Source organism: Psammomys obesus, unplaced genomic scaffold, assembly GCF_907164565.1.
Source record: "Psammomys obesus unplaced genomic scaffold, mPsaObe1.curated_primary_1811, whole genome shotgun sequence".
NCBI classification, from domain to species: Eukaryota; Metazoa; Chordata; class Mammalia; order Rodentia; family Muridae; genus Psammomys; species Psammomys obesus.
In genome coordinates, this window is record NW_026590598.1 from 1015215 (window position 1) to 1029728 (window position 14514).

The 14514-nt window shown below is 51.8% G+C and overlaps 1 protein-coding gene across 1 annotated transcript in view; it reads left to right on the forward strand.

Moving 5' to 3' along the window:
- Window positions 1-5835: 5835 nt before the first annotated feature.
- Window positions 5836-14514, forward strand: part of Opn4 (opsin 4) — a 9418-nt gene continuing 739 nt past the window's right edge. Inside the window, exons 1-9 of the mRNA XM_055608006.1 lie at window positions 5836-5976; window positions 6825-6970; window positions 8603-8736; window positions 9049-9252; window positions 9775-9946; window positions 10383-10538; window positions 11396-11503; window positions 12295-12475; window positions 13233-13349. Of these exons, the coding sequence (XP_055463981.1) occupies window positions 5836-5976; window positions 6825-6970; window positions 8603-8736; window positions 9049-9252; window positions 9775-9946; window positions 10383-10538; window positions 11396-11503; window positions 12295-12475; window positions 13233-13349 (1359 nt within the window). The remainder of the gene's footprint in view (window positions 5977-6824; window positions 6971-8602; window positions 8737-9048; window positions 9253-9774; window positions 9947-10382; window positions 10539-11395; window positions 11504-12294; window positions 12476-13232; window positions 13350-14514) is intronic.

A 14514-nucleotide genomic window follows, 5' to 3' on the forward strand; every position in this document is an offset into this window, starting at 1 on the left:
GAGTACTGTGACACAGTACTCCAGTGTGTGCTCTGTCATCACAGTACTCCAGTGTGTGCTCTGTGTCACAGTATTCCAGTGTGTGCTCTGCTGTCACAGTACCCCAGTGTGTGCTCTGCTGTCACAGTACTCCAGTGTGTGCTCTGTCGTCACAGTACTCCAGTGTGTGCTCCATCGTACTCTGTGAATACGCCTTTGTTTTAACCGTAGGCATGGGGTGTGGGGCTGCTTCAGATTGACTGTAACAGCTAACTATGATTTGCCTCATGTTGTGGGTGGGGCATCATTTTTGCTAGCTGCAGAGAGTTTACATTTGGAATTCTTGGGACTTGAGAGAATATAAATAAATGCAAAAACCCCAAGAGGGCCTGTGGCAACTGCTGCTCCCCCTGTTGCTGCTGGTTCCTGCTGCTGCTTTTGCTCTTGCTGGTTTGCTGGATTGCTGGATTGCTGGATTGCTGGTTGCTGGTTGCTGTTTGCTAGTTGCTGGTTGCTGGTTCTGGTACTCTGACAAAGAAGGTTGGACATGCCTCAAGAAACACAATGTCCCTAATCAGCAGGAAGTAGTATAAAGAGGTCTATGCTCCCTTTCCCATATAACCCTTCTCACCTACCTAGTGTTGGGGGGTTAGAAGGGATTGGGGTGGAGAAGCGTGATAGATATAGGAATCCAGTAAAGTAACCAAAAAGCCTGACTACACACTACCATGTGTTTCTTAAAGCAGCTGGGAGGCCTCTGATGCAGGTTTCAGCATGGTGCTCTTTCTTTGCGACAGGGACATGAGAAGTCTGTAAATAGGTGATTTCACTGTGTTGCCAGCATTGCAAAGCACATTCACAGAATGTTAGCAGGAAAGACAACCTTATGTGTCACCATTTGTGATGGTTCCATAAGCATTACAGCATGTGGTTCATGGTTCTATCCTCATCCTGTGGGCCAGGAACTCCCAGGAGTGTGGTGCCTTGTCTTTCCCTCCATCTTTGCAGCAGCAGAGCTGAAATGCTACCCAAGGTCAGTCTTCAGCAGTTTGTGAAGGCCAAAGGGCTGGGCCCAAGGTGTGTGACACACAGGGTAAGCTACATGGCAGGTGTTTCTGTGCCTACATGCCTATCTTACATGTGTGGTGAATTTTCAAGTTAGAGGTTTGATCTGGGGGGAGCTTTGCTCACACGTTTTCTTGACTTTTTGTTTCCTAATCTCTCAAGGACAGAGCATGCCAGGTGGGAAAAGAAAATCTGCACTGTTTACAGTTTTGGGGCATTGCTGTAAAGCAGGAAGATCAAAAGATAAATGCAGTTTCCATGCAGAACTGTCCTGAGGCCACACTGAATAAACTCAGGCTGGTAGGGACGACGAGAGCAGACCCAGCTACATAGTTCTGGGGCGGGATACTCTGGAGGAGAATGTCTCTGAGATTCCCTATAGGTTTCTATCCTGCTTCTTTTGTTTCTGCTGCTTCTGTTCTCTCAGCCATCAAAAATTGCTCTGGAATGTCATAAATCAAAATAGGTATCTTCCTCCTTTCATTACACAGATGCCCTGTTTTGTACAGAATGATTCAGATACAAAGCTATGATCATCAAAAACAAATTGAGAAAGCATAACATTTCCCCTTCATTCAAGTATAGAACCAAAGGGAGCTGATCTTTGGGAATAGAAGACTCTGCATAGGCCATGGTGCTCTATGCACAAACAAGGAATTGGCAAAGCCCTAACGAATGCCTTCGCTCTTTAGCTATCTGGTAACATGTGATCACTTCCAATGGGCAGTGGGATGTGAAACACAGGTTCACCCATATGTCAGGGTTTTCTGCCATACAGTATACCCACATGTCCATCTTGGGTGTGTGACCAATTTTCAAGTTAAAAGTTTGTTTGAGGGCTGGAGAGATGGCTCAGAGGTTAAGAGCACTGGCTGTTCTTCCAAAGGTCCTGAGTTCAATTCCCAGCAATCACATGGTGGCTCATAACCATCTATAGTGAGATCTGGTGCCCTCTTCCTGTGTGCAGGCAGAGTACTGTATGAATAATCAATAAATAATCTTAAAAAAAAAGTTTGTTGGAGGGAGCCATTACTTGTGTGTCCTTGACTGTGTTTCTCATTGCTATGTCCCACTCTTTCTTACCTGTTCTTCTCCATAGAATGTTTGCCTTGGGGAAGAACAGGCTGCTTTTTGAGACTCACCACATTGCCCCTCCCAAATTAGACACTGACCTCACCTGGGGCAGCTGCTGTGTCTGATAGCCACTCGGGCTATAGAGCTGAATAAATGTCACTCTTAGAATGAGGTTGTAGTGCCCAAACTGGACTCGCTAGGACAGCACAGATAGGCTAAATACGTCCATCGTTGGTGGCCAGCCTGAGTACCCAAGGCCAGCACATCGGCCAGGAAGGTGGGAGTCTTAGGGAGTGCCGCAGGTGTTCCTGTGGGAGCAGTCTCACAGGGTGTGTAGACTCTGCCTCACTCTCCATCCCTCCTGGAGTTCCCACTTTCCCCTGCCTGCTTCCTTTGGCTAATGCAAGGTTCCTAGGATAGACTCAGGGATTGCTGAAGCGAGTCATATGAGGAGAACATCAATGGAGGAGAAAGCTAGGGGAAATAAATGGACTTTGGATGTCTCAGGGCCGTCAACAGGGTCCCAGGTCATTTGCCTGGATCCTTGTGTAGATTGGGCTTGGAAGAGCATGCTTATGCACAGGGCACGGAGGGAGGAAGAGAAGCACAGGTTCCACAGGAAGCATAGAGTTTTTGTTTGCTAGCCCCTCCCCTGGGTCATGAGGAGGAGATTCCCATTCTTATGGGGTTTGCCAGATTCCAGGTAACAGAAGCCCCATGAGAGCTCTTGGCCAGGTGCCTTCAGGACTCTGCTCGTTATGACACTTAATATTCCCCTGGAAACAGCTCCTTGGAATTTCCTAGGGTAACCATATAGCCCACAGATGAGGAAGCCAACCTCAGAGGAGGCCTAGAAGACTTGAGACTGGAATTACCACTGAAATACCACTGCCTGGGATGGAGATGTCCTGTGCTGTGGACGCCGTGGCCATATAATGATGATGGGGAGGGGCCAGGAACCTCCTACCCTCTTGGCTTCACAATCAAATTTTCCGGTAAGGACTCTGAGGATTTTTCCACAGAGGACAGGAATTCTCGGGGCTTGGACGACCCTTACGTAAAGTCAGCATGGGACCCTGTGGACGGCATCTGTGTGGATCATGTTCCCCTGGAGTGCAGCTTCCCCACACTTTACGGGGCCTCCTGTCACTGTGGCGGCCTCTCACCAGCCTCTCAGTCCTCTTTGGCTTCCCACTTCCTGTGCCCCGCACTGCACCTCTGGGGATGAGAGGCCTAAAAGCTTTTTTCACCTCCAGCCAGGCATGCTATGGAAGCGTGAAGGGCAGGCTTCAAGCAGCGCAGGGCTGTGAGCCCCTGGTCTCCCTTCGTACAGTGTCTAGGGTGGGGTGGGGGTGGAGAGATGAGCAGGACCACTCAAGGATGCTGAGACCAGGATGAGCAGAGGGGTGGCTCAAGAATGGAGACGCCGCAGAATCTGGTCAACGCCAAAAGTTGGTACCACTGCCCTGCCCATGACTCAAACCACTACTCCCAAGGGAGCCCTTAGGCTGGGGTGAGAGAATGAAAGAACGAGAGTCCTAAAGGTGAAATTCAACCTGGTGACCCCATTGACTACAGCTACAGAGGGTGATAGAGGTGGGGAGAGGACACATGGAAGCTAGCTGGTGCCACTTTGCACCATCGCCCTGCCCCAGCTCCGTGTCACAAGGCACTGTATCTTTCCAGCCCTTTAGCAGGCTTCCAGGGGGCTGTTAGCACCTGCTGACGACAGGAGGGTGAAGAAGACATCACTGAGTCCTCTACCTCAAGCTCTGCTCTACAACACTGGTCCAGCCGCATCTCTGCTGTGAGCACCTTCCTTCTATGACACTCTGTTGGACAGCCCCAGCTCCTGGAACTCCCGAGATCCTCCACTCTTGTAGTCCTTCCAGCCCCAGGCAAGGCAGCACATCCTACCGTCACTAATCTCTGGGTGACTTTGGTGTCCTTTCAAATGAGCTGTTCCACCACCGCTTCCCATGACGTCTTCTAGAATCCTGACCAGCACCTCCTCCTGAATGTAATGTGTGCTGAATCACCCGACCCCCACAGGCGTCAAAGGGCTGGCCCTCAGGCCACACCTTGAGAAGCAAGGACCGGGAGGACTTTGTTTTTCTTTGTCCAGTGTGTGCAGGTGCTTCTCTGCTCAGAGGGTAACAGATGTAAACAAGACAGGCCTATCTGAGGCCTCACTAGCATCACTGATAAGTTCTGCCCATGCACAGGTGCCTATGTACACCCCAAGTTCTCAGGAGGGCTTCCGTGGTGATGTTAACAAGGCCTGTGTGAACTAGAATCCAGAGCAGGGGACAGGCGAGGTTTGGGGTGCTGCCTATGAGCAGAGACTAGTAGCCAGAACTGTTCACAATCCTCAGGGGGGCAGGTTCGATGGCTGCGCTTCCCCCTAGCAAAAGACACTGCCTGAGACTTCCACTTCCACTGTGATCAAGCCTCCCCGACCCTTTACCAGATCCTGAATCTGACTTTTGGAAGATCCCAAGGTACTGGGAGCTGGTGCTCGCAGACGCTCCCTTACTCCTCTGGTAGCCATGACCTGACTATCGAGTACAGCGGTTCTCGATCCTTTAATACAGTTCCTTGTATTGTGGTGTTCCCCAACCATAAAATTATTTTCATTGCTACTTTATTACTGTAATTTTGCTACTGTTGTGAATCAAAAATATCTCTGTTTTCCGATGGTTTTAGGTGACCCCTGTGAAAGGCTGGGGACAGCTGGCCTAGTACCTGAGCTTGGCTGCTCAGTACTCCCAGATAAGACAGTTGTCGCCAGAAAGGCACAGTAGCAAGGAGTAGGTCCCTGACCCTGTACTTAACTCTATAGTATGGCAGAAGCCTGGCCCATGCATACAGACATGAGAAGGGGACAGCCCACAGCCCGATGCGCCTTGTCTTAGGCACGGGTGTTGGATTCAAAACTTGGGTCCTCTGAAAGAGCAGCATGTGCTCTATAACTCTCCAGACCCAAAACCACTTTTTATTTTTTTTAGTTCTTAAAGATAATGTATCACTATGTTGCCCAGGCTGGTCTCAAACTAATGAATTCAGTCTTTCATGTCACTAAGACTACAGGTACACAGTCCCACACCTACCTAAAAAGACACTTCTTGTCCCTGCATACCAGGTGACATTGTAGAATCTCCCTTCCTGCAGGGATGCGTGAAGATGCCATGGAATAACGGCCAGACTCAGAGATAGGCCCTTACGTAGGTTTGCTTCCCCAATGACCACCATGACTCTCAGAATAACAGGGGCCGTTCTTGATGAGTTCTAGGAAGAAAGGGAGTGTGGAGGACAAAGACTCGTGTCCAGTGTCCAAAAGCAGAGCCTGCCAGTGTCCCTGTAGGCACTCACATGCACACATACACATATCCATGTCGCCACCATCAGACCCCTGTGGGCTGACACCAGGGACCCACTTCAGAGAGAGCCGGAAGCGGTGAGCCTGTGTAGTCCCCTCCCTACCCAGTACTGCTTCTTAAAAGTGTGCAGGGATCCTGCCATGACACTCATTCCTTTGCGCTTCATCAGACACTGAGCAGTCAGCAGCCCAAAGAGCAGCTCCAGGCTGGATCTACGCTGGGCAGCGGATGGACCAGACCACAGCATTAAGGATGGAGTAAAGCCAGAAGTCTGGGGACAAATCCCTGAGCTTTCCATGCCCTTTGCTTCTCCGAGAGCCTGATCAGGTACCTTACCATGAACTCTCCCTCAGGGCCACGAGTCCCTTCAAGCTTAACTTGTGATCCCAGCCTTACAGCCAGCCCTGCCCTACATGGCATTTGGAACAGCACTCAGAATGTCTCTGCAGGAGCCCAGCTTCTATCTGCTAACCCCACGGTAAGTTCGGAGAGTGTGTGTGTGTGTGTGTGTGTGTGTGTGTGTGTGTGTGTGTGTAGACAGAAGACTCCTGCCCCCACCCCTGCTTTGACAGGGAGACAGAAAAGGTCTGAGCTTAGATGAAGGACCTTGCGCATCACTGAACTTCCCTAAGCTTTCCCTACACAAAGTGGCTGAGGAAAGAGGACAACGTCTTCATCATTGGAGGACCAGAAAGGCAGGTGCTGACCTGCCCTTGGTGACATCTATTTTTTCCAGAAAGTGGCTAGACACCCTGTGGGAATATTGTAGGGAAGAAGGCATGTCCCAGGGTTCTGGAAGTGTTCAGGACAGAGGGAGGTGTTGGGCAGGACAATGAGCAGCCCCCTCCTGGGGAGTTGTCCTTACTTCCTGTGTGCTAACCTCACTGGACAATGATCTCTATGCAGTGACTCTGCAGAACCTAACCTTTCTTTCTAGTGGGAAGTTTTCCTCTCTCTTCTGCCAGTCTTCAGTGTCAGTCCTCAGTTGTGCTACAGGGGTTGCAAGTTCTCCTGTAAGGCCTGCTATGGGGTGTGCTTACATTGGGAAGGCAGTACCCAGGAGCCGGCTTTACTGACTACTTAAGCCATACACACTTGTCCTTCCAGCTCCCAGCAGGTGACCTGAGTCTTCCACCTTCCTCTTAGGAGCCCAGCACCTGTGCATGTATGGCCTTGGGGTTAAATTTGGAAGACCCGCACTTTCACCTGTGTCTTGGCCATAGCTTTTCACCTGTACCCCAGTGTCCCCGCTTGCCTTATTGGGAATTTGAGTCTTCCTTTCCGAGGACATCTGAGGGTGATGTTCTCCGTTCTCTCTCTCCACAGGCATCTGGACCTCGGGCTGCTGCCTGGGCCCCCTTCCCCACAGTCGATGTCCCAGACCATGCTCACTACACCCTGGGCACAGTCATCCTGCTGGTGGGGCTCACAGGGATGCTGGGCAATCTGACGGTCATCTACACCTTCTGCAGGTGCCCGGTTGGTGGGGATGGATCAGGGTACTGTGTGTAGCCAGCCGTGTAGACAGGGCAGGTTACAAGGACAAAAACATCCTTTGGCTCTATGCAGGGCACCTGAGAATGGGCAGAGGAGCGAGGGCCATGCCTTTTATGGTATTAGGTCTAGGCATCAACTTTTAAGCTGATGGAAAGAGGGAAATGGCCCAGGAAACCCTGAATGCCCACAGGGCCTCTGTGGCGCGCAGGTACTTCTAGGAACTTCTGGCCTCTGTTCATTCTACCCTGCTCTCAGTTCACCTCTGTCACCCTCTGGTCCCAGAGACATCCTCCCTCCTCATTCTTGAAGAGCATCCCTGGAAGCTAGGGTCCTCAAACCCTCAACAGCTACCCTGAACAACCACCTTGGCTTCTCCCCGAATTCCCACCTTGTCCTACTGGCTTCTGACTGAAACAGGAAGGCTGGAAAGTGAGCACAGACTGCAGGATCCACCACAGACTAGGGGAAGAACTGAGCCAGTCACTTGCCCTCCTTGAGCCCACGGCTCATCTCTGTGACATGGAACTGTGGCTTTCGTCTTACCATACCTCCTCCTACATGTACATTGATTGGAAATTAATCCTGGCTTTGCAACTTACTAAGTTGTGACAGGGACCAAGTCCTTTTGTGAGTGAAGGCCTTAGTACTCTCATCTGGAAAGTGGCAACCATGATGCCTCTTTTAGGATCATCTATTAAGATGGGTGGTGTGAGAGGAGGTTTCTGAAAGTACCTGTCCTGTGGTCATAGTTATAAGATCTTGGTCCCATTGCCACCTCAAGAGTGAACACTGAAGAGACAGTTGGACTGATCTGGGCAGGGCTAGGCTGGGCAGTGGTGGCACACACCTGTGGTCCCAGCAGAGGATTAAAGGCAGGGGCAGGCAGGCAATCTCTCTTGAGTTTGAGGCCAGCCTGGTCTACAGATTTCCAGGACAGCCAAGGCTGCACACAGAAATCCTTTCTTGAAAAAACAAAACAAAACAAAAAAACCAAACAAGCAAAAAGTGTCAGAGCTAATGGAAAGGGGAGCCCAGAGGGCACTTTTGGGTAGCTAGAGAAGTTTCTCCAAGGATTCAGAGTGAGTCAGGCAGAGGGAATAATCCAGAGGGTAGGAAGAAAGAAAGAAAGAAAGAAAGAAAGAAAGAAAGAAAGAAAGAAAGAGAGAGAGAGAGAGAGAGAGAGAGAGAGAGAGAGAGAAAGAAAGAAAGAAAGAAAGAAAGAAAGAAAGAAAGAAAGAAAGAAAGAAAGAAAGAAAGAAAGAGAGAGAGAAGGTGTGGCAGAAAGCCAGCCTCCTGGGCAGCACAGCTGTTTCTGGAGACACTCCTTCATTCTTCGCTCTGAGGGACCCACCATGGGAGATCCCTTAGGCCATATTACTGAGGTACCTGCTGGACAGAGAGACAGGTCTGTGGCCGAACAGCCCTAGCCTGTGTGCATGCATCTGTGTCGGGTCGTGTGTCCATACGAGGCATGTTTGTGTGCCCATGCACGTTTAGCATAGTAACCTGTGTGTATATGTGCATGCATGAATAGCTGAGAGTGAGGGAAGCCTCCCATAGCCCCGGGGGTATTGGGAAGCACACCCTGACTTCCTCTGACCTCACAGGAACAGAGGCCTGCGGACACCATCGAACATGTTCATTATCAACCTTGCAGTCAGCGACTTCCTCATGTCCTTCACCCAGGCCCCGGTCTTCTTTGCCAGCAGCCTCTACAAGAAATGGCTCTTTGGGGAGGCAGGTAGACACTTGGGGATCTTTTTGCCATCGGGAAGAACGGGTCTTAACAGAGGGATGCCACAGTGGTGGAAGTAGCCTGGATGAGGTGATAGACTCTCGCTGGGCAAGTGGGCAACACCCTGAATCCGTGACTGACTGAAGAGGAAAGATGGGGTTCTGGCCGTGAGTCCTCTGCCAGCCTGGACAGATGTGGAGAGCAAGCAGGGTGGAGATGGCTTGGTCCTGTTTTCTGGGAGGTCAGGAAGGAATTCAGTTCGTCCCATCCTCAGGGACTTTCTTCCCAAGGGACTTAGGGAAGTGGGTTTATCCACAGGTTGCGAGTTCTACGCCTTCTGTGGGGCTGTCTTTGGCATCACTTCCATGATCACCCTGACAGCCATCGCCCTGGACCGCTATCTGGTGATCACACGTCCACTGGCCACCATCAGGATGGGATCCAAAAGACGAACGGCGCTTATCCTGCTCGGCGTCTGGCTGTACGCCTTGGCCTGGAGTCTGCCACCCTTCTTTGGCTGGAGTAAGCGGGCTGGAGGAATTAGGGGAGGGGCAGAGGGGCTGAGAGAGGAAGGTTAAGGATAGGTTGGGTTGGACAGCTGGCAGACAGCCTCATGCACCACCTAAGTCTCAAGTCAGATGGACATTCCGGGACATCACTAGTATTGGGGAGGACGCTAAAAGATCAGTCAGGGAGCCTATCACCAAAAATGGGGGTAAGTGAGTGGGGACAAGACGCTGAGTTTGTAGTGAGTCAGACTAGCCAGGGGCTGAGGCTGTGAGGTCTCAGCAGGTGGGACAAGTAGCAAGACTTTAGCCCTGGGGCTACAGAGGGGCTAGCTCCAGTCAATGCCAGACCGATGGCCCGTTAGAACCAACCTAGGAGTATCCCTTCACATCTCTCAACTATCTCCAGCATTCTCAGTTCTGGGCAGGGTGGGCACGTGGCTGGGGCCAGGTTGTGCTTAGGAACCCCAACCTCCGCGCTTGAAGCGACCCTAAGCAACACCACAGTGAAGCCTGAGCACTTGTCTCCGCCTCCCAGGTGCCTACGTTCCTGAGGGGCTGCTGACATCTTGCTCCTGGGACTACATGACCTTCACCCCCCGGGTGCGTGCCTACACCATGCTGCTCTTCTGCTTCGTCTTCTTCCTCCCCCTGCTCATCATCATCGGCTGCTACGTCTTCATCTTCAAGGCCATCCGAGAGACAGGCCGGTGAGTGCACTGTGTAACGCTGAACCAAAGAAAGGAGGGTCTACCCACCAGACACACCCAGATGAAGGCAGGTTAAGACAAGTGAGTTCATGTGCTTCTGAGGTGAGGGCACCTAGGAAAGTGCCCAGAGACAGGGTCCTCCTCTGAGGAGGACTTAGAGACTGCAATTCTGGCAGAACCACAGGAGGGCAGCTGAGGCTCAGTGAAATGAGGAAGTCAGAGCTGTCTGTGTGGGAAAGGATGACCCTGGCTATGTGTTCTTAGGGATGGTCCAGAGAGGTTCCGGCAACAGATGCTCAGCCTTAGCTGTGGCATTGCTTAGGTTAGCTCGCTCACTAGGGCCTTCAAATGTGGAACTTGGGGGTCCTAAGCACAAGCTGGCCCGCAGTTGTGACCCTAGTACTTGCTACATACAACCCAGATGCAACCTTCCTAGGGCCTTCGAGGGCTGCGGTGAGTCTCCTCTGCGGCGGCGGCAGTGGCAGCGGCTGCAGAGTGAGTGGAAAATGGCCAAGATCGCACTGATTGTCATCCTCCTCTTCGTGTTATCCTGGGCTCCCTACTCCACGGTGGCCCTGGTGGCCTTTGCTGGGTGAGCGGGAGTCCTGGAGCTGGTATAGGGGTTGAAGGCACAGGTCTAGGTAGCCTCTCCCTCCAGCCTGACCCACGCCAGCCATCCTGACATCCTAGGTTTAACTCAACAGCCTTACCCTCTCCCTGTGACATGCCTCACCCCACTAGGCTGGCCCAGTCCCTGGAAGCTTCAGGGATATACTGGGAAAGCCCTGGCTACATAAAGGTAGTCTTGGAATCTTCCGTCTCCTTGAGAACCTGAGGTTCGGGTCTCCCCTTAACCTGAGCTATATGCACACAGCCAAGAAGGCTACTGCTTAGGGATGGATCCCTAAGTGGTGCCCTCTAGTACCTTCTGTGGCTGGAGTCTGATAACCATGGCACCTTCAGCAGCATGGGCACAGGCCACATTTCCAAAGTGTTTCTTGTGAGAACGAAATTTTGGTACTTTGAGCTTTTTGGTACCAATCTTCTTGAGTAGTAATAATGCAGTCTTCTCCAGGGGCCTGTCAGAAGTTTCTCTAAGACATCCAAGGGCCAGTGTACAACTGGATGGGGTAAGGGTTGGCAGCATTGCCAACTGAATGGCATAGAGAGGCATTGCCAGCTGCACAGGTTCTAAGAGACAGTGAGACTTGCTGTACAATCCCTGTAGACATGGCACATCTGCCCCCCTGAGCTCTACCCTCAGCAATCTTCAGTGTCCTTCCTATCCATCTTCAGCCAGAATTCTCACTGGCACTGCCAGTCTCTCACTGTGGGGCTGGCTTCTATGTGTTGATTAAGACTGGACTGGCATTGGTTTAGTTTAGGCTTTGGCAGGGTCAGCCACAACTAGGGGTATGAATGGGGGACCCCACACCTTCTCTGTCCTAGGTACTCGCACATCCTGACGCCCTACATGAACTCAGTGCCAGCTGTCATCGCCAAGGCTTCTGCCATCCACAACCCCATCATTTATGCCATCACTCACCCCAAGTACAGGTGCGGCCTCCTCCAGGCCTCCACGCCCACCTAGGGGCATGGAGAGTCTGGGCCTCCAGATGAAGGCAGAGCTGCTCTGTCTCTCTAATCTCTCATGTGTGTATTAGCTCGGGGTCATGCATACCCCAGTGTTTGTTTGGTGCAAACACTGGGAAGAGTCTGAAGTTGGCATGCCCCCTCATTTTTCCCAGCATCCCATGAAATAGCAATGGCTACCTGGGTGGCAGCCAGTCCTAATTACAGAGCTATGTCTAAGGCAGCCAGGGTGGTTATTAGCAGTGCCTCCTGTGCAAACGCAAGCCCCTAGAACATGACATCTTGCAAAGATCCCAGCAGAATGTGCTTCCTTCCACTGAGGGCCCTAGCAGCATCCTGAGGTAATGTGGTCAAGTTCATGCTCTACTAAGCTGAATGAGAGCAAGGCCCTCAGAGCCGTTTTCAGCCTGGTGATGTCCTGCCTTTGCTAATCTCCTGCTGCAGTCAGTCCAGCCTATAGCACCTAGATGTGTCCATGCCACCCACTCCCAGAGCTGTTACCTAGGGCAACCATGTTAGGACTTGGTGCGATGCCTAGTTGGTTGAACCTGCTACCCCACAACTCTCCCAGCGTCCACCATCCCCTAGGTCTGTTGTTAATCCCATCAGCCCTGGGAGCCTATCAGTCTCTTTCATCTAGTTGTCTGTCTGTAACCATCATTAACATCTGTCTGTTCACACACTCTAACCCTGTATCAGTCTGTCCTTTCCTTCTCCATTTCATGTCCCTTTACCCTAACCAGTGACTCCTACAGGGTGGCCATTGCCCAGTACCTGCCCTGCCTTGGCGTGCTCCTTGGAGTCTCAGGCCAGCGCAGCCATCCCTCCCTCAGCTACCGATCTACCCACCGTTCCACACTGAGCATCCAGTCCTCTGACCTCAGCTGGATCTCCGGACGGAAGCGTCAAGAGTCCCTGGGTTCTGAGAGTGAGGTGGTATGTATGCTGTGTGCCCCATTAGTTGGTACCTCACCTTTCCTTTCCCAACCCACCCTGGGGACCTGGGCCTAGTTGGCAGAGCCACATATTAGACTGGGGAATGTGTCATTTACCTCTTCTAACCTCAAGTACATCACCCTCTGTGACAAGCAGGAATAGCCAGAACAGAGAAGAGACAGGTAGTCTGAAGTCAGCCAGCAGCAGCACAGTCTAAACATGGGCTTTCCAAGTCAGCTCTTTCTCTATGGCAAGAGCTGGCTCCGTTCCTTACCACTAAAACACCACCTTACATGAGGTATGAAGAGCTACAGGCTAGAGAAAAGGGAATGCACTAGCCTGAGATCAGACCTAGCCTAAAGCCTTGGCCCACCATGCCCTCACTGTGTATCTGAGAGCCAGCGTGGCTGGTTTGGCCAGCTATCATCTGCTGCTCTGTCCCTGAGGCCTTCTGCTAAGCCATAGAGATATCAGGGCTCCCTTCTCTAAGCCACTAGTAGAAAATGAGGAGTCTGTCTTGTTGGTTAACAGAGGCCTGGCTCTCATGAAGGCCACCTATCTACATATCCACACACTTAAGAAGACAAACACTTCTCATAGGTGTATATAACTCTTTCCTGGGCTTTGCTGACCACAACTTTGCAAGTGATGTCATGATGTCGATAAATACCTGTGTAGAGGCTGAAAGGAAGAAGGTCTGAGTGTGCCATAAGTAAGCTGTCTCTCTCACCTCAAAGTTGCTCTCCCACCTCCCCAGGGCTGGACGGACACAGAAGCAACAGCTGCGTGGGAAGCTGCCCTGCGAACAAGTGGGCTATCCTTCTGCAGTCAGGACCTGGAAGATGGGGAAGTCAAGGCCTCTTCCAGCCCCCAGGTATAAAAATCCAAGACTCCCAAAGTGCCTGGACCCAGCACCTGCCAGTCTGTGAAAGGGTAGGGAGACAGGCCAAGTAGCCTAAGGAGTGGCCAGAAAGGCAGGCTTGCTGTGTGAACAGGCCTCTCAGAATCACCCCTACCCCATACATCCCAGCTCTCCTTTGCCTACCTAGAGGGCATCCCTAGCAGGGCCTGAGTGTGGTCTATGCCTCGGCAACTATCTGCATGTGACTGTGTGCTGTTAGCCGTGCTGTGCCGTGACAGATGCAGAGCGTGTGTATGATTGTATGTGCTCGTGAAGATATGTGGTCCACAGCAGAGAACAACTCACTCGTGTGTGGACCGTGTTCCCGGCATGTGCTCTCTGTCACTGTGTGGTGCGGGTGACGGGGTGTGGATGGTGTGCACTCTCGGTGTGATTTTGATGCTGGAAATACCTGGGGGAAGGGGCTGCAAGCTGTGGAAGTGCTTACTGCCAATGGCCTGAGCTCACAATGTCACCCAGAACACTTGTAGCTATTAAAAGAAGGCCAGCTGTCAGCCCCAGTGCCTATGGAATGGAATGTCAATGGTGATTAGAGAAGGCCATATTTTGGAATGCTGGAAATGCCATGAGCACAGGCTCCCAGGCAGCACCCCTCCCCAGCTGACAGCTCCCCCACGCTCCTCCCTCTTACACAGCAACCTCTATTAGTCACCGGGTAGCCTAAGGCTTCCTCGGCCACGCTAGGATCACAGGCATGTCCTGTCTTCCTTCATGCTACTTTGCTGTGAGTAGCCGATGCTTCTGCAGCTGGGGAGCCCTTGCTTCCCTACATTGTATCCCAAGCACTATGCACAACTACAGAAGCCTCGAAGGGGTCTGTGCTGGCCAGGAAGTGGTTGAAGACATAATGTCTATCCTGGACGGAGGTAGGCCCTCCAGTAGAGGCTTTTGGCACGGAGGGCCAACCATCAGCAGTTGCCAGACATAAGCGGTAAGCACTGCCATCAAGTTATGAGAACACAGAGGCAGCTCCTTGAGGTTCCCTGGGGGGCGGGGACCTGTCCCTGTGAACATCCTGAGTGAACGCAGTGGGGCTCAAGGGAAGGAACTTGGTGTCCTGGAACAGGGTGTGTGTGTGTGTGTGTGTGTGTGTGTGTGTGTGTGTGTGTGTGTGTGT